Consider the following 26,115-nt stretch of genomic DNA (forward strand, 5'->3'; position numbering starts at 1 on the left):
TGAAGCGGAGTTTCTCCAGTCACATCTTCTATCCGCACATCCCAAGCATATTCTCTGTCCGTCTGTCCCGACATCTCCGGTTTCCAAACAGAAGGGACTTCTTTTTTCTTTTCTTTTTTTGGCGAGTGCTGACCCGCGCAGCTTTGGCACTCCAGAGAGTCCGAGACAAGCCCGGGCGGGGAGATGGGAGAAGAAAATGGCGGCGTACTCACATTGCGAACCGGATACCCGAGTGAGCGTCGTCGCTGGGTGCTTTCAGACGACGGTCTCCACACCTATGAGCTTTGGCGTGAGGATCCGCGGCGTGATCCCGTTGTTGAGGTCCTCCTCAAACTCCAGCAGTTGGCCCATGAAGTTGAGGTTGGGGGAGATGACGGGCCTCCTGGTCTTAACGAACTTGTAGGCGTCCGTCATGGTCATCCAGGTGTGCTTCATCAAGTAGGCAATGACGATGGTGGCGGAGCGAGACACGCCGGCCTGGCAGTGGATCAGAAGGCCCATACCAGCTTGGTGGGCTTCCTCTGGAACACAGGAAGCACCACATGGTGACTGTTTCTTTTACATTACAACATGGATTTACCAACTTCTTGAACTGAGCTCGTAAATCGAAAAGTTCGTATAGCGAAGCAAATTTCTCCATTTGAAACAATCTACCGCATTTACCGGACTGTAGAGCGCACTGGTATATAAGCCATAGCTGCAAAAGTTTTTAGGGAAAATAATATTTTCCATATATTAGCCACACCGGACTATAAGCCGCATATATACACGTTGTGAAATGAGTTATTTACACAGAAATATTTTGTAAATGTTTTTTTACATACCTTAATTGTTTCCAAACGGTGTCTGTAACACGGCAGTAAAACAGCTGATTAAACAAAACAGAAGTCATCGTCTTGGACCCACCAGCTGCAGAAGCTAGCTCTCCAATCAGCTAAACGGACTCAATAACTCCACGGTGACGTTTTGTTGAATTTACGGAGGAATTTGTGAAACATACATACATATATACACATATACATGTATGTATATACATATGTATGTATATACATACATATAAATATACATGTGTGTATATATATATATATATATATATATACACACATATATAAATACATGTATATTTATGTATGTATATATATATAAATGTATATATGTATTCATATATATATATGTATATATATATATATATATATATATATATATATATATATATATATATATATATATATATATGTGTGTATATATATATGTGTGTGTGTGTATATATATATATATATATATATATATATATATATATATATATATATATATATATATATATATATACTGTGTATATATATTTAACCTATGTTAATACATGTTATCAGTATCTGTATTGGTGTCAGTCAATCTCATTCAAGGATGATCGGAATCGGGAGCATAAATCTCTGATCGGAACATCGCTACTTTTTGTTTGTTTTTTTGTTTCCAAACGGTGTCTGTAACACGGCAGTAAAACGGCTGATTAAACAAAACAGAAGTCATCGTCTTGGACCCACCAGCTGCGGAAGCTAGCTCTCCAATCAGCTAAACGGACTCAATAACTCCACGGTGACGTTTTGTTGAATTTACTGAGGAATTTGTGAAAGTGAAACAATACAAAAAGAGTGCCATTGTAAAGTAATAACACTAACACAGACACTCGTAAACGTGTTGGCATATTAGCAAATTCTAACGATGCTAACTTCATTACATTACGATAGCACGTACAAATATGCATGAAAACACTCCTACAGACATCACACGTGGGACGGTCTAGTAAGTACAAACTGTTTTAGTTATATTGTAAATGACAAACATTGATTGGAGTGACGAATGAAGAATCCATATGAGTAGAAACGCTATGGACAACTAAGACGGAACAGTACTTGTACTTGAAAGGACTAAACAGAATGAAATACTGCAGTAAACGAACTCGTCCAAAAGATGGCGCCAAAGCACAAACAATAACACACCTTTTCAATGTCTTTGCTTGTGTTTTATGAAAACTATTTGCATTAAGGCCGTCAGCGAAGAAAAATCCATGTATTATCCGCATTGTTTTATAAGCCGCAGGGTTCAAAGTGTAGGAAAAAAGTAGCAGAATATACGGTAAATATGAATAATGGTTTCCAGCCTCGGCAAAAATCCATGTTTTAGTGAATGTTTGTACACTTACAACACAATATAAAGTGCTATACACAACTATGTATCAAAAAACATAACATGGGGGGGATAGATCAACTTTCTATTTAATAACCAGCTGAACTGTCCTGTATGCACTGCTATACCAACAGGCGCACACACACAGAAGTCCCTTGTGGTGCCCTCACAAACGACCAGAAATCCTTAACTTAAACAACTATATTGCTAAAAACATTTAAAAAGGTATGATGCACCCACATTACATCGACAAGGAGCTGAGGAGAAAGCAGGAGACAAGAAGAGAGAGGGAAGTTGGCGGGGGTGCACTTGCGCCGCTGAACGAGAGGTAGTGTCTTTTTCTTTCGCTGTCAAATAAGTCTGCTCTGGCATGTATTTCCAGAAAAGTCCGGTCTCAACACAATTAAAACTTCCTGTCAATTCTTCCATACTTGTGAGCACCATTAAGGTTCTCCTTGCAAATACTAGTAGTATTTTTTTTTTTTTTTTTCTTTTTTTTTTTTAACTCCACAGCGATTCCCGCCTCCTTTTCATGCTCGTCTGTTGTCTTTTCCAAATACTGATCCTCAGTCCGTACACATATACTATGCATACTTACACAGGTCATTGGGAAATGTTATATTCCAGAACTTTAGATATAACTAAGTGTACTTCTTCCCAAAATAATTTCACTTATGCACAGCTCCAAAAAAAAAAAAAGTGTGTTTAAAGAGCCACATTGTCTCCAACACGACTGAGATATTGTTGATCTTTTACTTTCAATCTCGGGTGTAACACTTAAATAAGTGATTTAGAAGCACCTTCGCACTGTGGAGGGATGTTAGCCGCTAGTCTGCTAGCGAGGATAATATAATAACTTTCAGTACACGACACGTGAGAGGGCGGATCGATACATAAATGGGTCGTGTCGCTACCTAAGGGTAGTATCAGAATATGATCGATACTCGACATTGGGTCGATGTTTTTACTTTCTCAAAATATTTTTGTTGTTGTTTTTGTTGATGCTACAATCTCAAGCATTAATCATTACCTGAAGACATATTATGAAATGTAATATTATGTCGATATTGCTAAACCACTAGCACTCACCATAAATTAGGGGTGTCAAAAAAAAAAAAAAAAAAATATATATATATATATATATATATATATTCAAATAATGGTGATTCTTATTTGTAACGATTCTTCCATCCATCCATTTTCTACCGCTTATTCCCTTCGGGGTCGCGGGGGGCGCTGGAGCCTATCAGCTACAATCGGGCGGAAGGCGGGGTACACCCTGGACAAGTCGCCATCTCATCGCAGGGCCAACACAGATACAGACAACATTCACACTCACATTCACACACTAGGGCCAATTTGATATAGTACCGAATATGATTTATTAGTATCGCGGTACTATACAATTTGATATAGTACCGAATATGATTTATTAGTATCGCGGTACTATACTAATACCAGTATACAGTACAACCCTAATTGGTACTATTATTAGTTACAATTAATCAAAACAGTATTGTAATTTGACAATGAGCTCAGAGTATTTTACTGCCATTTAGTGTCTACATTTAAGTATGTGTAGTATAAAAGGAGTAAAACATCAACGATTCTTAATCGATTTAAAAGAAAATCTCAAATGTATCTAAATATATATATATATATACATTTAGATACATTTGAGATTTTTTTAATATATATATATATACATATTTTTTGTTTTATATATATATATAAAATATATATATATATATATATTATATATATATATATATATATATATATATATATATATATATATATATATATATATATATATATTTATATATAAACATTTTTTAGTATCTGTTTTGTCCAGCCACTCAGGCAAATCATATTGTTGATGTAGATCCATGGTCCCCAAACTACTACTATAATATTTTTTTATTTTTGTATTGCAATTAATTAATTTTATTTTATAAATTTTTTTTAGTGCTTACATCATAATTATTATACTGAGAGTAACAAATGGTAGAAAATGGAATAGAAAGGACAGATTAATATATATATATATATATATATATATATATATATATATATATATATATATATATATATATATAATGTTTTAGATTGCAATTACATTTTTATTTTTATTTTTAATCTGTCTTTTCTAATCCCTTTTCTACCGCTTGTCACTCTCGGTGTCTCCTCTGCAAATCAACATGCGTTTTTCCATCGATAACGTGACATCATTGCACTCGGAATATATATATATATATATATATATATATATATTTATATATATATATATATATATATATATATACATACACACACACACACACACAGCCTGGCCCCCGGCCAAATTTTTTTAACCCAATGCGACCCCCGAGTCAAAAAGTTTGGGGACCCTTGATGGAGATGATCTATATCTGCTGTACAGGTTTACTTTAGAAAAGAGAAGTTTGGAATACTTCTCCTTTTTTTTAAACAAAAAACAGTTTTCTTTGAAGTAATATATCATTTTATTATAGCTCTCTATTTATTTTATAGAGAAATGCAGTTAATTATAGAACTGGCACCCCATGTTAACGAATTCTGAATTGAATCGTTAGCCCCAAGAATCGAATCGAATCGTGTGGTGCCCAAAGATTAACAGTCCTACCATAAATACATTGAACCATTTACAGTTAATACATGTGATCAGTTCGATATCGGCCGATCTCACTAATGGATGCTTGCTATTAGCATAAAACCCTGATTGGAGCATCCCTAACCGTGCCCCAAGATGTTCATGTGTACATGTTTACCTACCGATGAATTCAAAAGCCTCCTCAAAGTACTGGCGGAGGTTCTGCTTGTTGCTGTCGGTGGCGGGCAGGCGCTTGTAGATGAACAGGCCCGTGTCGTAATGGTAGAGCGGCAGGTGGGTGGTCACGTTGAGAATGAAGCCCACGTTCAGCCGCTGCAGCAAGTTGACGTCCTGAGCGTCGCGCTCATTGCCCAGATAGAGGAAGGGCAAGACGGGCGTCACGTCGGCGTTCTCGATGTCCGGGGTGGAGGGCAGGGTGTGAGGTAGCGTCCCCGAGAGGCCGGCAGCTGCGCCCGAGTCCAAGGTGTCGTGAAGGTGCAGCGAGTGTTCACACAGGTTCTCGTGGCTCTGCCTGAAGCAGCTAAGGCCTCCTGCGAGCGAGTAAGAAAACATTAAGTATCTCCATGCTGGATATACTTTCTGTTTCAGTTCACAACAAAGAACTAGAAAATGCAATTTCGGTGAAATGCTAACAGTTAGCACGCCGGCCAGATAGCGTCAAAACATGAGCAAAATTGAGCTCAAAACGCTAGTGTGCTAACCGTACTCAGTTAAAATGCTAACAATATCATGCTTACAGTTAGCATTCGTGAAATACCAAAATATATGACACTGAGGTGTATACCTGCCAGAGGTGGGTTGTAACGGGCTACATTTACTCTGTTACATCTACTTGAGTAACTTTTGGGATAAATTGTACTTCTAAGAGTAGTTTTAATGCAACATACTTTTACTTTTACTTGAGTATATTTATAGAGAAGAAACGCGACTTTTACGCCGCTCCATTTATCTACATTCAGCTCGCTACTGATTTTAATCGATTTGTTAATGCACGATTTGTTTGTTTTGGTTTGTCAGACAGACTTTCAAAGTAGGATCTACGCATGCCTGCGTTTCACCAATCACATGCAGTCACTGGTGACGTTTGACTCAGTTTCACCAATCAAACAGAGCCAGGCCACACGATTAACAAGCTTTTAAGCTTACATGAACTCAACGTCAAATTTGAGGAAGCACATCGCGGTAAGTAACCTTAGTAGATATTTTGGCTGTCACCGTAGGCTGATGTTAGCTTCCCTGCTATGAATCACTGTCAAACGTACATCGTGTGGGGACATTTATTAACGCACTGCAGCCTCATAGACACACACACACACACACACACACACACACACACACACACACACACACACACACACACACACACACGCACACACGCACAGTCGCACACACACACACACATGCATAGAAACACCAATCAGTGTGTTCCCAGCTGCAGCCCACACCTATCAGTTTATGGTTTGCGTAAAGGCTAACTTGTTATTTTCCTTTGTAATCTCTGCCTACTGAGCCTATGGTGCTGTTAAGTTATTGTGGCTCAATTTGCCTTCATTTTTTTTATGTTAATGTATTATTATTTAATATATATTATTGTTTTAGTTGCTTAAGAGAGATTCCAGGCTCTGAATTTGCTCATTGCTATTTTTATGTTTTTGTGCATTATTTGTTGCCGTCATCATTAAACGAACAGGTTACTCATCAGTTACTCAGTACTTTAGTTTTTTCACAACATACTTTTCACTTTTACTCAAGTAAATATTTGGGTGACTACTCCTTACTTTTACTTGAGTAATAAATCTTTAAAGTAACAGTACTCTTACTTGAGTACAATTTCTGGCTACTCTACCCACCTCTGATACCCGCTGAATTAAAAAAAAAACTAAATCTAGCATGCTAATGTTGTTAGCATGCTAACTGTAACATGTGTCAAGTATGAAAACATATTACTCTGAGGGGTGTGTACCTAAAAAAAAAAAAAAAAATGTTTTTAATGCTAGCCTGCTAACATTAGCATGCATCAAGTACCAAAATATGACAGAGGTGTTTCACCTCAGGGTTTCCCCTCGATTGCCAAGATACCTGTGGGGTGAGGGGCGGGGCTTAATTTGCCATGACGATATGATTTTTTTTTTTTTTTTTTTTTTTTAAATCACGCAGACGAAAGTGTCTGCACGGGAGGTAAAACCTGTTGGAATTGTGCCTTTTGTTAGCATGTCAATCAAATTTCAAAATAGCGTCGGACTTTGTGTGACTTCTTCGGGAGGAATTATATTACTTTCATTTGTTTTCACGTAAAAAAACCCTATTGTTCGAGATGTGGCGGCTATGATATTGCCGTGGCGGTGCTCCACATTCAGTTACATTAAAGCAGTGGTTCTTAACCTGGGTTCGATCGAACCCTAGAGGTTCGGTGAGTCGGCCTCAGGGGTTCGGCGGAGGTCAAAACGCACCCGACTCATCGTGTAAATACAAACTTCTCCCTATCGGCGTATGACGGATACGGCAACAGCTGACTGATTTGCAAGTGTGTAATTTGTTGTGAGTTTATGCACTGTGTTGGTTTTGTTGTTTGAACAAGGTGATGTTCATGCACGGTTCATTTTATGCACCAGTAAAAAAACATGGTTACACTTTAGTATGGGGAACATATTCACCATTAATTAGTTTCTTATTAACATGCAAATTAGTAACATATTGGCTCTTAACTAGTCATTATTAAGTACTTATTATTGCCTTATTCGGCATGGCCTTATTATAACTCTAACCCTCTAACCCTGACCCTAACCCTAACCAAATAACTCTAAATCAAGTCTTTGTTACTTAGAATATGTTCCCCATACTAAAGTGTTACCAAAAACATATAACTTTGTCTTGAATTTGAAAAAAAAGACATTTTTATTTTTCACTAAAGAAGGGTTCGGTGAATGCGCATATGAAACTGGTGGGGTTCGGTACCTCCAACAAGGTTAAGAACCACTGCATTAAAGGGAAACCCTGCTTAGAAGGAAAAAAAAGGTGGCATACTTACGCAAGCCTGCTAACAGATATAATTCGTCAAGTAACAAAATATTCGACGCAAGAGGTGTACCTGCAAAATTGGCACAAAAAAAAACCTAGCATGGTAATACTAGAATGCTAACGATTGGGCCATTAAAAAAATAGCTATGGACCGCACTTTGAACACCCCTGGCCTAAAATATATAAATATACGAACACAATGTATTATTTTGGTACATACATTTTAATAAACCCAAAGGCTCATAATTTGGCTGCTGACGTATGCAGTATCTAATGTGTAATTTCCAGTTGCATTATTTTGTCAAAGCTTTTATTAATCTACTTGTTCATTTACTGTTAATATCTGCTTACTTTCTGTTGTAACATGTTCTATCTACACTTCTGTTAACTTGTAATAATCACTTGTTTGGATACTTTACATTAGTTTTGGTGATACTACAAATGTGTAGTTACAGGGGCAATAATGTTGATACCAATACTGATACTTCACATTTTCAAGATCATTGAAATCATCATGAGATCATTTTTGACCACAATTATAATTAGACAAAAACACAGGATAGCGGTGTAACAATATCAATTAGATATTCAAAATATTTCCTTATTCACTTTAATTACATACAATATTTTTGAAGAAAATAAATTCACAAGTGCAAAATATTTAAACTTAAGCAAAATGTACTTTTGGCTTTGATTTAAACCCTTTGTTTTTTCTGCCAGGGACTTATTTCCTGAGTTTTGTAAACAGTACACTGCAAAAAGTCAGTGTTCAAAAACAAGGGGAAAAAAATACAAAAATTAGGGGTATTTTATTCGAACTAAGCAAAATTATCTTCCAATAGAACAAGACAATTTGGCTTTTCAAGACTTTCCAAAACAAGAAAATTAGCTAACCTCAATGAACCCAAAAATACCTTAAAATAAGTATATTCTCACTAATAACAACTGTACTACTATATGAATATGTATTTTCTATTGTTTCATTGAAAATAAAACAGCAAAGTCCATTTGGCTGTCATCTGTTTTAATATGAGACACAATTGTTTCAAAGTCATGATTTTTTTGTTCATGCTTGAAGTAAGACATTATTACTTTAAAAAGTAGTTTTATACTTGTGAGTGTTGATGACACAGCTTTGCATCAGTTGATATTCTAGTTTCAAGCATGTTTTACTCAATATAGCTAATAAAATCTCAGCAACAAGCTGTAATATTTTACTGAGATCATTTAGGACCAAAACCCTTAAAACAAGTAAAACACTGCTTAGTGAGAAGAATTATCTTATCAGACAGAAAATAAGCAACTATCACCCTTATTTGAGATATTTCATCTTACTTAAATTGCAGTTTTTGCAGTGTAACAAAAATGATTTTGTGATAATAATTTAAAAAAAAATATATATATATATGGATCTTGTCACTGTAGTATCGACCATGTTCTGATGTGCTGATACTTGGTATCGTTATTGTCGATATTAGTATCGATCCACCCACCCCTGTTCACGTTCAAGAGCTCTTGTTTAGCGGTTAGCATATCCTCCTACAGTGTGTAGTATAGCATGTTTAGCTATTCCTTGTCCTCCGGTGATAATGATACTTGGGGGGGGAAAAAGTAGTTTGCTGATTTAGAAGCTGCACTGGGGAAGGATGTTAGCGGTTAGCTTGCTAGCGCGGATGCTACGATGCGTTGAGGACGCCTCTGTTCGCTTGTTAATGTCAAATTTACAGCACAAGGCGAGAATGTGTCGATATCACGATACAACAACAGTATCAAAAACGGTCTGCCAAATTTATATAATTTAGTTGACATTGACATAGTCGAAGAAATTTAATTTAAAAATCTTAAATATTAAAAAAATAATATGAGCACTGTATTGTTTATGTATTAAATATTGATTGGATTACTCAATTTCCTATTTAAATTCTGCTGTTACAGATTGAGTATTGTGTTATAAATTGCTATGGTAGGGTTAAATAAGATCTGCTTCCTCCCACTCCTTTTCGGACATGCTGTAATGAGGAACTGGCAACAGAGTATGTGACGTCACATATTGTAATTGCATGCGCGTTGGAAATAAACTGACACCATAACCATTCACATCGCGCAACCCTACTCTCTCCTGTGCATGTTGGTGAGAGTCTGGACAAAGGTGCAGATAAAATCATGTCTTTTCACTGTTGGGAGACCTGAATCATCATCCTCCATGAACCAGGAACTAGACTGTGCTAACCAACAAGCACATGAACCGACAACATATATATATATTTTTTATGGCTCACAATGAACTTTTGACCTGTGAATAACTGCTTTGCACCTGTCAGCTGCCCACACACACACACACACACACACACACACACACACACACACACACACACACACAAACATTGTCAGTGTGCATACTGTTCACAGTGCAAGAATTGTCATTCAATGTGAGGACATTGTACGTCGTCCCATTTTGAATTCATAATACTCCTTATTGAACGTCATTCCATCGCTATTTAATGGTTATGAAGGTCTCATGTTTCAGCAAATATGTTAAGCGGGCATTTCATAAAACCGAGAGTTCCTGTTTTGTTTGTTTTTTATTTCAGCCCCGTGTGAACCGTCCTCTCATCTCCGCGATTTGGACGGCGAACGTTGAACGGCGCTCTTTGGCCTGGGAGAAAAGTGCATGTCATAGACAGAGGCGGCCGAGGGTCTGATGCCATGGGGGGGGTCTTTTAATAGGGAATATTTAAATGAGTTGGAGGCTCGGGCCAAAAATGGGTCAACCAGAATTATATTTGGTTGAATTCGGAGTGGCCAAAGAAAGCAGGGTGAGGGTCAAATAATGGAATAAAAGACGTATGGTTTGATAGTCAACAGTGAAACATCCAATTTGAACCATTTTTAATCACAATAAATTACCGTAAATTTCGGACTATAAGCCGCTATCGTTTTCCTCCGCTTTAAACTGTGCGGCTAATTTAGAGACTTTTTTTTTCCGATGACTGTCATAATGCAAAAAGTTTTCATTAAACACAGGCAAAAACATTGAAAAGGTGTGTTGTTGTTTGTGCTATAGTGACATCTTTTGGACAAGTTCACCCACCGAACATGTACAGTATTTCCTTCTGTTAAGTGCTTTGAACCGGAGGTACAAGTGCCGTGCCACCTTCTAGACGTCCATAGCGTCTTACCTCAAAATGATTCCTTATTAATCACTCCAAGCAACGTTTTTAAGTTATACAATATAACTAAAACTGTTTATACCTACTAAACCGTGCCATATATTTGTACGTACTATCGTAATGTAATGAAGTTATAGCGTCGTTGGCATTGGCTAATATGCTAACACGTTTATGAGTGTTTGTGTCAGAATTATTAACTTACAATGGCATTCTTTTTATATTGTTTCAGTTTAAGAAATTCCTCAGTAAATTCACCAAAACATCACCATGGAGTTATTGAGTCTATTTAGCTGATTGGAGAGCTAGCTTCCGCAGCTAGTAGGTCCATGACGATGACTTCTGTTTTGTTTGATTAACCGTTTTACTGCAGTGTCACAGACACCGTTTGGAAACAATTAAGGTGTGTAAATAAACATTTACAAAATATTTATTTGTATTAATTTCACAACATATATATTGCTGCTTATATCCCGGTGCGCTCTCCAGTCCGGAAAATACGATACCTAGCACAAAACAGCAACTGTTCAGTCTAAGCTAATTATTGATTGATGGGATGGGCTGTAGGCACTCAGACTCAGACAGATTTTGAACTGAATTGCACAAAAAATTTGATTCACCCCAAATTGCAATTCTTATTCATTCCGATTATATATCGATTCATAAGTTTTAAAAATCGTTTGCAGCAGTTTGGCTAATGAAGATGAAGTCTATTAAACAAGCTTTGTTCTTCTCCAACAACGCCTCCTTGTAGTTCAGTGCAACAGTTTGGCCAACAAAAATAAAGAGTGTCACCTCTCACATCGAATACACAATCTTCACAGCCAGCGTTCAATTCGATGAGATGCCTAAACATTTTAGCTAGTATTGATGTTATTTGAACACTGATACAGTTTGTAGTTAAATAAAGGACAAGTGAACATCCCAGTAAACAAACTAAAGACTTTATAAACAAGTTGTGATAACGTTCAGGACTCATCACCTGCTGCATGTTTCCTCACGTCATTAACTCTCGTTCACAGCAGCTGATGGATGCCGTATTGAGAAAATAAAAGCAACATCAAATAGTTTGCTCTTTCTCTGTATACTTTTGGTGTGGGGACAAGTGCGTCTGTCTCCAATATTGTCCACACCTGTCTCCATCTAAACACAAGTGTGCGCTCTTAAATGACGTTAAACCAAGCGCTTGGCTCTGTTTACTCCAAGGGGAAATCTCCGTAGCAAAGTCCGTGTAGTTGTCCGCCGTGATTATCAAGCCAAACGATGGTAGTGCGCATGCGCCTCACTTCGTGTTGCCTAAAATACATTCATAAATGAAGGGTTTTCGGTAATTTAAAAATTAGACTGTATTGCTAACCGTCGGGAATTTTATCGCGAATGATCATTTACCGTTTACCGTTACATCCCTCATCCATTAACAAGTAAAAAGTGGAGGGCGGCCACGGCACGTTCTTGCCATCAGTGTTGGTACATTTTTTAGGGCATTACGGCAAGTTACAAGGACGGCTTTTGCCGCGGTTGCCATGGTTAAATTCGAGCCCTGTATGTGTACACATATATATGTATGTATACATGAATTTGTATGTATACATACCGTATTTTTCGGACTATAAGTCGCAGTTTTTTTCATAGTTTGGCCGGGGGGTGCGACTTATACTCAGGAGCGACTTATGTGTGAAATTATTAACACATTATTGTAAAATATCAAATAATATTATTTAGCTCATTCACGTAAGAGACTAGACGTATAAGATTTCATGGGATTTAGCGATTAGGAGTGACAGATTGTTTGATAAACGTATAGCATGTTCTATATGTTATAGTTATTTGAATGACTCTTACCATAATATGTTACGTTAACATACCAGGCACGTTCTCAGTTGGTTATTTATGCCTCATATTACGTACACTTATTCAGCCTGTTGTTCACTATTCTTTATTTTAAATTGCCTTTCAAATGTCTATTTTGGGTGTCGGGTTTAATCAAATAAATTTCCCCAAAAAATGCGACTTATACTCCAGTGCGACTTATGTTTTTTTCCTTCTTTATTATGCATTTTCGGTGGGTGCGAATTATACTCCGGAGCGATTTATACTCCGAAAAATACGGTATATGTATGTATACATGTATTTGTATGTATACATATATGTATGTATACAAGTATTTGTATGTATACATATATGTATGTATACATGTATTTGTATGTATGTATACATATATATGTAATGTATACTGTATGTATACATATATACAGTATGTATGTATATGTATGTATACATGTATATTTATGTTTACTGTATGTTAGGTGCCCAAAGATTCACAGGATAACATCTTGGGAGAACCAACAATGAGCTAACAGTATGGCAAGTTTAACACTCAGAAGATTCACACCAACAGCTGAGTCGCGCGTACAGAGTTATATAAAGACAGTTATATAAAAGAGGTTGCCTACAGCCACAGATGGTAACGGTGGTGGGGTTTTTTTACCCAATGCTAATTATAATTTCATTGTGCAGACTTAATGGTAGTCTTAGCGTTCGTTGCTACGAGACTCCCCCGGAGGACAGCGCAGCGAAGAAACTCCAAATTCCTCGCCCGTGTTTCATGGACACACATCTGTTGTTTGTTGACTTTTGCTGGACAGACTGGCTGTGTTTTCGCGAAAACACTCTGCCAGAGCACCAAGGTCAAGAGACAATGTCCTAATATGTGTTTATATGTGCTCATGTTGCTTACGGCTGTTTTTCTGGTCTCAAACTGAGGCCCCCCCAACAGGAGCTTAGTTTGGGAGTTGCTTTTTTTCCTCCTCCCTCCCTCTATGTTTCCATTTCCTGTATACCTTTTTACAAGGCACCGCTGGGTGGAGACCCATCAGTCTTCCTGTTCGGTGTACCCCTGTAGACTGTATGTCTGTTCTTAGACGGGTTCCTACTGAAAACAAATTGCGTTGTACTTTTTAAGCGCAATGACAATAAAGTTCCATTCCATAATCAGCTTTTTTCTTGTCAGCCGGGGGACTAAAAATAAATCGTGTCAGCCTGGGGGGATGGCTGTTTGTGATCGGCGTTGAAAGGCATTCATCACCCATACTTTTTAAAGAGAATCGTCCAATACTGATTAATGGCTGATCGATTAGTACTTCCCAAGTAAAAAGTGCGGGGGAAAAAAAACACGAAAAGCAAAACAAATATGTTTAGAACTACAAATCAACTTTATTTTGTCTGTTTGTTTTCACCCTCAGGGAGGGAGTCAGACTTCTAATCGAACTGTCCAAGATTATTTTTCTTAGATTTGTCACTTATCTCTTTTTTGGAAACGAACAGCTAGAGAGGTCTGATTATTTGTCAAATATAGCAACAAAATGACTAAGTTGTCAACACCGATCCCTCCTGCTATGTCTTCTTATTCTCTGGGAGACAAAGTGCGCGAAAATGTGTTTAAAAGCGAGGGCGATTTAATTTGTGGCGGTCCAAATGTATTAATGGCAGGCTGTTGCAAATAAACGAATGCTCCTATCAAATTTATTTTTATACTTGTTAAAATAATCCCTAAATCCTATTTTAAAAAAGTGTTTTATGACTAATCATTTTCCATTATTGCCAATAGGGTTGCGATATAGACAATTTACGATATATATGATATACATTTGGCCGACGATAGAGCTTTTAATACTATTGTTATGTTGTGATAATCCATGTTGATGACAGATTCCTGCAAATTTGACAGCAACATACAAAAAAAACGCGTCGCCAATGCAATCTTGGTAGCGGCTAACGTCCTTCCACAGTGGGAAGCAACTTATAAGTCAGCAATACTCACCTCCATGGTGGCAAATAAATTATGTTTCTTACACGTATCATTATCAATGGAGGACGACGATTAGCTAAACATTAGGGATGTCCGATAATGGCTTTTTGCCGATATCCGATATTCTGATATTGTCCAACTCTTTAATTACCGATACCGATATCAACCGATATATGCAGTAGTGGAATTAACACATTATTATGCCTAAATTGGACAACCAGGTATGGTGAACATAAGGTATATATTTTTTAAATTAATAAAATAAGATAAATAAATTAAAAACATTTTCTTGAATAAAAAAGAAAGTAAAACAATATAAAAACAGTTACATAGAAACGAGTAATTAATGAAAATTAGTCAAATTAACGGTTAAAGGTTAGTACTATTAGTGGACCAGCAGCACGCACAATCATGTGTGCTTACGGACTGTATCCCTTGCAGACTGTATTGATATATATTGATATATAATGTAGGAACCAGAATATTAATAACAGGAAGAAACAACCCGTTTGTGTGAATGAGTGTGAATGAGTGTATATGGGGGAGGGAGTTTTTTTGGGTCGGTGCACTAATTGTAAGTGTATCTTGTGTTTTTTTATGTTGATTTAATTTTAAAAAACAAAACGATACCGATAATTAAAAAAACGATACCGATAATTTCCGATATTACATTTTAACGCATTTTTCGGCCGATATTATCGGACATCTCTACTAAACATGCTATACTACACAACATAGGAGGATATGCTAATCGCAAGCCAGAGCTCTGTATGTAAACAAAGGTGGGCGAGTTGATACAAATATCGATAGCAACAATACCAAGTATTTGCTGTGGACTTAAACTTAGAGAGGAGGGGGAAGCCACAATCACTTCCCTTCCTCTGTGCTCCCTCCTCTCTCTGCCTACCATCCCTTCTCCGCCTCGTGACAGCATGTCTGCCATTCATGGACAGCAGATGTTTTATTACTATTATTGTAGCAACATGGTTGTTAATTAATGTTGTTGAGAGCACCAAAGGGATTTTTGTGTGTGCGTCCGCGTGTTGACAGTTAAGCTTGCCGTTGTTGTAGTTATTTTGACAAGTTTACATACACTTGTAAATAACATAATGTCATGGCTGTCTTGAGTTTCCAATCATTTCTACAACTCTTATTTTTTTGTGATAGAGTGATTGGAACACATACTTGTTGGTCACAAAAAACATTCATGAAGTTTGGTTCTTTTATGAATTTACTATGAGTCTACTGAAAATGTGACCAAATCTGCTGGGTCAAAAGTATACATACAGCAACATATATTATCAATTTTGGTGATGTAGGAAAGTTACAATCAAATCAAATTAGCTTCATGGCATGGCCTCTTAACTTTATGTGACCTGTTGACTTCTCTGAGCCCATTTAAATAGGGTTCATGTGATGCAGTCATTAGACTCGGTTAGAAACGCGACAATGAGAAAGTCAAAGGAACTCAGCACAGATCTGAAAAAACGAATCATTGACTTGAACAAGTCAGGAAAGTCACTTGGAGCCATTTCAAAGCAGCTTAAGGTCCCAAGAGCAACTGTGCAGACAATTGTTCATAAGTATAAAGTGCATGGCACAGTTTTGTCACTGCCACGATCAGGAAGAAAACGCAAGCTATCACCTGCTGCTGAGAGAAAATTGGTCAGGATGATCAAGAGTCAACCGAGAACCACCAAAAAGCAGGTCTGCAATGAATTGGAAGCTGCTGGAACACAGGTGTCAGTTACCACAGTCAAGCAAGTTTTGCATCGCCATGGACTGAGAGGCTACCATGCAACAAGGAAGCCCTTGCTCCAGAAACGACACCTTAAGGCTCATTTAAAGTTTGCTGCTGATCACATGGGCAAAGATAAGACCTTCTGGAGGAAAGTTCTGTGGTCAGATGAAACAAAAATCGGAGCTGTTTGGCCACAATACCCAGCAATATGTTTGGAGGAGAAAAGGTGAGGCCTTTAATCCCAGGATCACCACCCCTACCGTCAAAAATGGTGGTGGTAGTATTATGCTCTGGGCCCGTTTTTCTGCCAAAGAAACTGGTGCTTTACAGACAGTAAATGGGACAAAGAAAAAGGAGGATTACCTCCAAATTCTTCAGGACAACCTAAAATGATCAGCCCGGAGGTTGGGTCTTGGGCGCAGTTGGGTGTTCCAACAGAACAATGACCCAAAACACACGTCAAAAGTGGTAAAGGAATGGCTAAATCAGGTTAGAATTAAGGTTTTAGAATGGCCTTCCCAAAGCTCTGACTTAAACCCCATTGAGAACATGTGGACAATGCTGTAGAAACAAATCCATGTCAGAAAACCAACACATTTAGCTGAACTGCACCAATTTTCTCAATAGGAGTGGTCAAAAATTCAACCAGAAGCTTGTGGATGGCTACCAAAAGCGCCTTATTGCAGTGAAACTTGCCAAGGGACATGTAACCAAATATTAACATTGCTGTATGTATACTTCTGACCCAGCAGATTTGGTCACATTTTCAGTAGACCCATAATAAATTCATAAAAGATCCAAACTTCATGAATGTTTTTTGTGACCAACAACTATGTGCTTCAATCACTCTATCACAGAAAAATAAGAGTTGTAGAAATTATTGGAAACTCAAGACAGCCATGCCATTATGTTCTTCATATATATATATATATATATATATATATATAATATTTCTTTTTATCAAAATAACGACAAGCTTAACTGTCAACACGCATATATATATATGCATATATATATTTTTATTTTTGTATTTTTTTTTTTTACATATATATATATGCACATATATATATATATATATATATATATATATATAATGTGCATATATACATATATATATATATATATATGTAAAAATATATATATATATATATATATATGCATATATATATATATATATATATATGTAAAAAAAAATATATATATATATATATATATATACATTATAGTGTCTTCAAAGTAAGCATTATTTTACTAAAATAGGAACTTTTCTCGAGGCTAGAATCAATTATTCATGTTTATATATATTATATATATATATATATATAATGTGCATATATATAATGTGCATATATACATATATATATATATATATATATATATATGTAAAAAAAAAATATATATATATATATATATATACATTATAGTGTCTTCAAAGTAAGCATTATTTTACTAAAATAGGAACTTTTCTCGAGGCTAGAATCAATTATTCATGTTTACATAGTTTTTTTTGAGGAACTCTGTTTCACTATACAAACTTTTCGATTTACGAACTATGTTCAAAGACCAAATACGTTTTTAAATCGAGGTGTGTAAATAGAAACATTTTACAACAGTATTTATTAACAGTAAATTAGCAAGTAGATTATTAATAGTTTTGAGAAATAATACAACCAAAAATGATGCAATAGGTTACCCATACATCAGTAGCAAAATTATGAGCCCTTGTAACCCGTTTTAAAATGCTGCTATTAACATTTACATATATATCGTGATATATATCGTTATCGCAGGAGGTTGCAATATATATTGCAATATTTAGGCCGTATCGCCCATCCCTTATTTCCAGTGGAAAAATTGGAAATTTCGCAGCATTCATGAACGTATCGGCCCTGTGAGGTTGTTTCCAGCAAGTATTTGGACTGAAAAAACCCCCCAATATATTTTGCACAAGCAGCACATTTTGTTGTCATCCGTTGAGACGTGGCAATGCTATGCGGAATATTAATAACAATGCTTGAATCGCAGCGTTCGCACACGCGTGCAGAGATTACTCACAGCCCACAAACACAACATGCTCCTTCTTCACACACACGCCAGTGACGGTAAACATGGCAGCCTCTCAAGACGCTGCCTTAACGAACAGATGCTTCTCCTTTTATGTCAACAGCAAGCGAGAAGAGACTAATAAAGAATGAAAAAAATACATTTTACAAAATTATATAGATGAAACATTTATAAATCAATAAAAAAAAGAAGAAGAAAATACAGAACGTGAGGCAGCACACTGAAGACGTTTACGCCGCAGAGTGCATGATGAAACTACAGTCATTCAACTGACAGGCCAGACAATAAAGGTCAAAGTTTAACAGACCTCAGCCAAACACCGCATGCTATTATGTAAGCCCTAACACAAGGGTGTCCAAACTTTTTCCACTGAGGGCCGCACACTGAAAAATCAAAACATGAAGGAGCCACTTTGATATTTTACATTCTCAAAACTAATACACATATATCATTTTTTTTACCTTAAGGGTTCCCCTGTAATGTTGGCACGTTATGTAAATCGTATATAAAAACAGAATACAATGATTTGCAAATCCTTTTCAACTTATATTCAATTGAATATATTTAATGTTCGAACTGAGAAACTTACCGTATTTTTCGGACCAAAGGGTGCAGCGTATTAAAAGGCGCACAGCAGATGAGCGGGTCTATTCAGATCTTTTTTCATACAAAAGGTGCACTAAAGGCGTCATGATGGGTTCCCACTTCTCTGTGAGCGCTTTGAGTATCTAATAATAGAAAAGCGCGATATAAAATCTAATGCATTATTATTATTATATTATGATTTTTTTTCTAAATTTAAAACACTATCTTGTGGTCCACATAACATGTACCGTATTTTTCGGAGTATAAGTCGCTCCGGAGTATAAGTCGCACCGACCGAAAATGCATAATAATGAAGGAAAAAACATATATAAGTCGCACTGGAGTATAAGTCACATTTTTTGGGAAAATGTATTTCATAAAAGCCAACACCAAGAATAGACATTTGAAAGGCAATTTAAAATAAATAAAGAATAGTGAACAACAGGCTGAATAAGTCTACGTTATATGAGGCATAAATAACCAACTGAGAACGTGCCTGGTATGTTAACGTAACATATTATGGTAAGAGTCATTCAAATAACTATAACATATAGAACATGCTATACGTTTACCAAACAATCTGTCACTCCTAATCGCTAAATCCCATGAAATCTTATACGTCTAGTCTCTTACGTGAATGAGCTAAATAATATTATTTGATATTTTACGGTAATGTGTTAATCATTTCACGCATAAGTCGCTCCTGAGTATAAGTCGCACCCCCCGCCAAACTATGAAAAAAACTGCGACTTATAGTCAGAAATATACAGTAATAGTGGTTATTTGGTAAAATTGTTGCATTGCCGTTTTGTGGGCAGTCTTATTTACGTGGCTCACCTTCGACAACGTCTTCTCCCCGTCATCTTTGTTGTAGCAGTGTAGCGTGCAAGGACGGGAGTGCAAGAAGTGTCGAAAGATGGAGCTAACTGTTTTAATGACATTCAGACTTTACTTAAATCGATAACGGAGCAGCATCTTCTCATCCGTGGCTCAGTAATGCAACATCAACGCTGTAAATGTGTCCCGTGAAAAACCGTCCGACCGGAACCCTCTAATAACTAAAGTTCCGTAGGTGAATTATGTAAACTCACTAGAGTTTTTAGCGCTATGATAGCTAGTTTACTGACAGATATAAGTAAGAACTTTACGCTACTTTATATTAGAAATGGCAACGGCGGAGGATCAATGTCCCATAAGAAGGTAGAGGAAAAAAAAGAAGCTTATGACTACGGCGGCGGCAGGGACTACAATTGCGGATGTGCCGACAATCCATCAAGCGGTGCGACTTCATAGCTTACCGAAGTCGTACTAAAAACATTGACAGATTTTTGAGCGCCGTGTGTAATGTTCTATATTCTCAATGGAGCATTTAAAGTTTTGGTGGTGTTTACTGCTATTATATTGCAGTCTACACGTATCTCTTATGTATGACTGCCATCTACTGGTCACACTTATCGTTACACCATGTACTAAATAAAATTGCTTCGAGGTCAGCAAGCACAACCAGAAGTATGCCGTACATTAGGCGCAACGGGTCATTGTCCGCACTGTCGAGTTTTAAGAAAATGAAAGGATTTTAAGTGCGCCTGATAGTCCGAAAAATAAGGCAATTTTATTTAGCAAATAATCATAAACTTAGAATTTTATGGCAACAACACATTGCAAAAAAATTTGGCACTGGGGCATTTTACCAATGTGTTACATGGCCTTTTCTTTTAACAACACTCAGTAAACGTTAAGGAACTGAGGAGACCAATTTCTTAAGTTTTCAGGTGGAATTCTATCCCATGATGTACAATTAAGTTGTCGTATTTTACACTTCATAATGCGCCACACATTTTCAGTGGGAGACAGGTCTGTACTACAGGCAGGCCAGTCTAGTACCCGCACTCTTTTACTACGAAGCCACGCTGTTGTAACACGTGCAGAATGTGCTTGGCGTTATTTTGCTGAAATAAGCAGGGGCGTCCATTAAACGTTGCTTGGATAGCATATGTGCCTCCAAAACCTGTATGTACCTTTCAGCATTAATGGTGCCTTCACAGATGTGTAAGTTACCCAAGCCTTGGGCACTAATACACCCCCATACCATCACAGATGCTGGCTTTTTAACTTTGCGCTTAGAACAATCCGGATGGCTCTACTCCTCTTTGGTCCGGAGGACACGACGTCCACAGTTTCCAAAAACACTTTGAAATGTGGACTCGTCATTCCACAAAACACTTTTCCACTTTGCATCAGTCCATCTTAGATGAGCCTGGGCCCAGCGAAGCCGGCGGCGTTTCTGGGTGTTGTTGATAAATGGCTTTCGCTTTGCATAGTTGAGTTTTAACTTGCACTTACAGATGTAGCGACCAACTGTAGTTACTGACAGTGGTTTTCTGAAGTGTTCCTGAGCCCATGTGGTGATATCCTTTACACACTAATGTCGCTTTTTGATGCAGTACCGCCTGAGGGATCGGAGGTCACGGGCATTGCCGCTTACTTGCAGTGATTTCTCCAGATTCTCTGAACCTTTTGATGATATTACGGAACGCAGATGGTTCCTTGCAATAGCTGTCTGAGGAATGTTGTTCTTAAACAATTTGCTCACTCATTTGTTCACAAAGTGGTGACCCTCGCCCCATCCTTGTTTGTGAATGACTGAGCATTTCACAGAAGCTGATTTTATACCCAATCAAGGCACCCACCTGTTCCCAATTAGCCTGTTCACCTGTGAGATGTTCCAAATAAGTGTTTGATGAGCATTCCTCAACTTTCTCACTCTTTTTTTGCCACTTGTGCCAGCTTTTTTGAAACATGTTGCAGCCATCAAATTCCAAATGAGCTGATATTTGCAAAAAATAACGTTTTCCAGTTCGAACATGAAATATCTGGTCTTTGCAGTCTAATTAATTGAATATAGGTTGAAAAGAATGTGCAAATCATTGTATTCTGTTTTTATTTACGAATTACACTATGTGCCAACTAACTGGTTTTGGGTTTTGTACATGCTGTAAGTAAATATGTAATGTGGTAACAGGCACATAATAATAATATGTCATATTTACGTATTTTGCTCATTTTAGGCAAACATTAATATATGAAACGCACCACAAAGTTTGCTTTTTCCTTCGATGACATAACTGATTACTACTCACTGCGGACTTCATGAGAGCCAACAAACATAACAAAATAATCACTGTATAAGGTCTGCTGTCACTGGGATACCGACTGATAGGTTGTTGATATATTCCTGTTTGGATGAAGAATTAATCACAATCCTTGCGGAGAAAAAAGAGAGTTCAAAAGAAGCGACTTTTCATGTCTTTTTTGCCGTTTCTGGGTCTAAATTGGATGCCAAAGTTGACCAACTTGTTGGATTATGTCCCCATCCTTTTACTAGCAAGATGAAAAGGCATGATTTATGATCTAAAATAAACTTTCAGATTCCCCAGCTGATGATGTCAATTAGCAGCATAAGCTAGTCAGCTCTCTGGGATCACGGCGTTGCCATAAATAGTTTGTCTGCGTTAGCCCTTATAATAACAATATCGCTAACACTTGGTTAATATTCAGGACACAAAATGTAAATGGAATATTATTGGTGCTTTCTGGATGATTTAGAGGGCTTTATGGGCGGAATAGAGAACCTCCCGTTAGACTCCCATTGGAAGCGGACTTTTATTTAGTTAGAATAAAAAATTTTAAAATATATCCGTCTTCTTTTCTCTCATAATGATTGCAAAACAGGGGTCGCCAGTCGCTCTTTGGGTCCCTACCGGTCGATCGCGAAAATATTAGAAAAAAAATGATGCATTGATAACATCAGTAACACCTCCATACGGAGAATGACCAAAAGACCCGTTTAAAAAAACGCATTTTAGCCTCCTCGCCTCTTTCTCTTCAGCCTCACATCCAGACGCTCTCGACACCGCAGCCACACCCCCTGAGCATGGTGGCACACTTCACCCGCTCGTCTCACAAACAATGTATTAAGGCTGACTGTTGCAACGCATCGGACATTTTCTAGCATCCGACATCAAACATCTCTTCCTGCATGCGAAGACTTGCGTTTTGGGGACGCATCATTAGAAAGGCGCCCACACGTTCTGGGTAGCAATCAACCGGCTTCCTCTCTCCAGCAACGCGGTGTTCTGGTGGACGTTCTGCCACGTCGTCCACAAACTGTAAGGTTCCGTAAAGGCGAGTGGCCCGTCTGTCGGTCACGCACATACTTGCCAACCTTGAGACCTCCGAATTCAGGAGATGGGGGGCGGGGTTTGGTGGTAGCGGGGGTGTATATTGTAGCATCCCGGAAGAGTTAGTGATGTAAGGGGTTCTGGGTATTTGTTCTGCTGTGTTTATGTTGTGTTACGTTGCGGATGTTCTCCTGAAATGTGTTTGTCATTCTTGTTTGGTGTGGGTTCACAGTGTGGCGCATATTGGTAACAGTGTTAAAGTTGTTTATACGGCAACCCTCAGTGTGACTTGTATGGCTGTAGATCAAGTATGCGTTGCATTCACTTACGTGAGTGTAAAAGCCGCATATATTATTAAGGCACGCCCCCAATATTATTGTCCGGGTGGAAATCGGGAGAAATTCGGGAAAATGGTTGCCCCGGGAGATTTTCGGGAGGGGCACTGAAATTCGGGAGTCTTTCGGGAAATCGGGAGCGTTGGCAAATATGGTCACGCAGACTGTCATCATCATCATTATCATCGCTCGCCTGCAACAGGAAGCTAACAAGCCAAATACTAGAGTCCGTGAACATTGCTCCAATGTACGGATTTTGTGTTGATTTATATACTAAGTAAACACTGACGTGTGCAAAGGCAGTAATATATGCTAAGACAAGGCGGCATGAGAAGGACTTCCCTGTTTGTCCCCTCTTTATCACACAGGTAAAACTCGCAAGGGGAACAGCTGATTTTACTACTTCCGGTGCTGACGTAAGCAGACTCGCCTCCCATATGTGACCATAGGATGAATAAATACACTACAGCCCTGAGACTATAGTGGCCATAAACAGTTAGCTTCTACAGCAGGGGTGCCCAAAGTGCTGCACAGGGGCCGTCTGTGGCCCGTGGCTCGTTTGTCATTGGCCCTTGGCACATGACAAAAAACACCAGCAAAAATTGGGAAAACGGCAAGAAGCAGAATGAGGGGAAAAAAATAAATGTTGACATCAGCCAATAATAAAACCACAAAGCTTTGTCATTACAAAACAAATGTTTTTAATATATACATAATATATATAATATATATATATACCCTGATATATATATCAGGGTTGTACGGTTTTCCGGTATTAGTATAGTACCGCGATACTAATTAATCATTTTCAGTACTATACCGCCTCTAAAAAGTACCGGTTCCCCGCCCCCCCCGTCGTCGTAACGTCGTGACATTGCTGGTTTACGAGCAGACGAGCATGTTCGGCAACACACAATCACGGAGTACTTACAAGCAGACATAGTGTGTAGACAGAAATTGGAGAAAGGACACATTTTGGCTTACAAACTAACGATAAAGGTAAAGCGATAACACTGAAACGCCCTCAGGAAGAGGTGCTTTAAGGACTTTGAATATGACCAATGTATGATCCTGTAACGACTTGGTATCGGATTGATACCCAAATTTGTGGTATCACCCAAAACTAATGTAAAGTATCAAACAACAGAAGAATAAGTGATTATTACATTTCAACAAAAGTGTAGATAGAACATGTTAAAAGAGAAAGTAAGCAGATATTAACAGTAAATAAACAAGTCGATTAATGTTGACAAAATAATAGAATGATAAATGACACAATATGTTACTGCATACGTCAGCAGCTAAATTAGGAGCCTTCGACTTGTCCAGGGTGTACCCCGCCTACCCCCCGGATGCAGCTGAGATAGACTCCAGCACCCCCCGCGACCCCAAAGGGACAAGCGATAGAAAATGGACGGATGGATGGATGGATGTTTGCTTACTTACTACTAAAAGACAAGTTGTCTCGTATGTTCACTATTTTATTTAAGGACAAAATTGCAACAATAAACATATGTTTAATGTACCCTAAGATTTTTTGTTGAAATAAAGCCAATAATGCCATTTTTTGTGGTCCCCTTTATTTAGAAAAGTATCAAAGTACCAAAAAGTATCAATGCATTTTGGTACCAAAATATTGGTATCGGGACAACACTAATGTCCATATATAAATATATAGTTGACGTAGGGGTAGATCTTGCTTTGGTTTTTGGCTGAGACTAGGGATCTTGGGCTCAAAAAGGTTGGTGACCACTGTTGTTAACGATAGGCAAAGTTCCAAAAAAAGTGAAGTTCCCCTTGAATATATATATATGTATATATATATATACATATATATATATATGTATATATATATATATATATATATATATATATATATATATATATATATATATATATATATATATATATGTGTGTGTGTTTTTGGGATTTTTGAGAATTATTAGGATTGCACAAGCATCAGGATTGGAAGAACACCTCTGGTCTGCGGTTTGTTGTTGAAGTTACATAATCTTGACATATTGAACTGACAAACGTATCAGTGGGTTAATGCAATCAGCGATCAGATCATATTGTTTTTTTTTATTTTCTCCCAAAACCGGCTGCACCTCAAATAAATGCCTCCTGGTATCATATTGGAATGTACACACAATTTAGAATTGACTTGAATAATGTATTAAAAGTTAAAGTACCAATGATTGTCACACACACACTAGGTCTGGCCAAATTATTCTCTGCATTTGACCCATCACCCTTGATCAGCCCCCTGGGAGGTGAGGGGAGCAGTGAGCAGCAGCGGTGGCCGCGCCCGGGAATCATTTTTGGTTATTTAACCCCCAATTCCAACCCTTGATGCTGAGTGCCAAACAGGGAGGTAATGAATGAATGTTGTCTGTCTAT

The 26,115-nt window shown here is 37.6% G+C and overlaps 1 protein-coding gene across 2 annotated transcripts in view; it reads right to left on the bottom strand.

Annotated features, from left to right (window-relative positions):
• dusp10 (dual specificity phosphatase 10) overlaps positions 1–26,115 on the bottom strand; it is a 121,436-nt gene that overhangs the window by 996 nt on the left and 94,325 nt on the right. For both annotated transcript variants that reach the window (XM_061987090.1, XM_061987089.1), the window contains exons 3-4: positions 4,978–5,346; positions 1–521 (exon numbers count right to left, since the gene is read on the bottom strand). The exon at positions 1–521 is cut by the window's left edge and continues 996 nt beyond it. In XM_061987090.1, the coding sequence (XP_061843074.1) occupies positions 256–521; positions 4,978–5,346 (635 nt within the window). In that variant the 3' untranslated portion in view covers positions 1–255. The remainder of the gene's footprint in view (positions 522–4,977; positions 5,347–26,115) is intronic.

Source organism: Nerophis lumbriciformis, linkage group LG26, assembly GCF_033978685.3.
Source record: "Nerophis lumbriciformis linkage group LG26, RoL_Nlum_v2.1, whole genome shotgun sequence".
NCBI classification, from domain to species: domain Eukaryota; kingdom Metazoa; phylum Chordata; class Actinopteri; order Syngnathiformes; family Syngnathidae; genus Nerophis; species Nerophis lumbriciformis.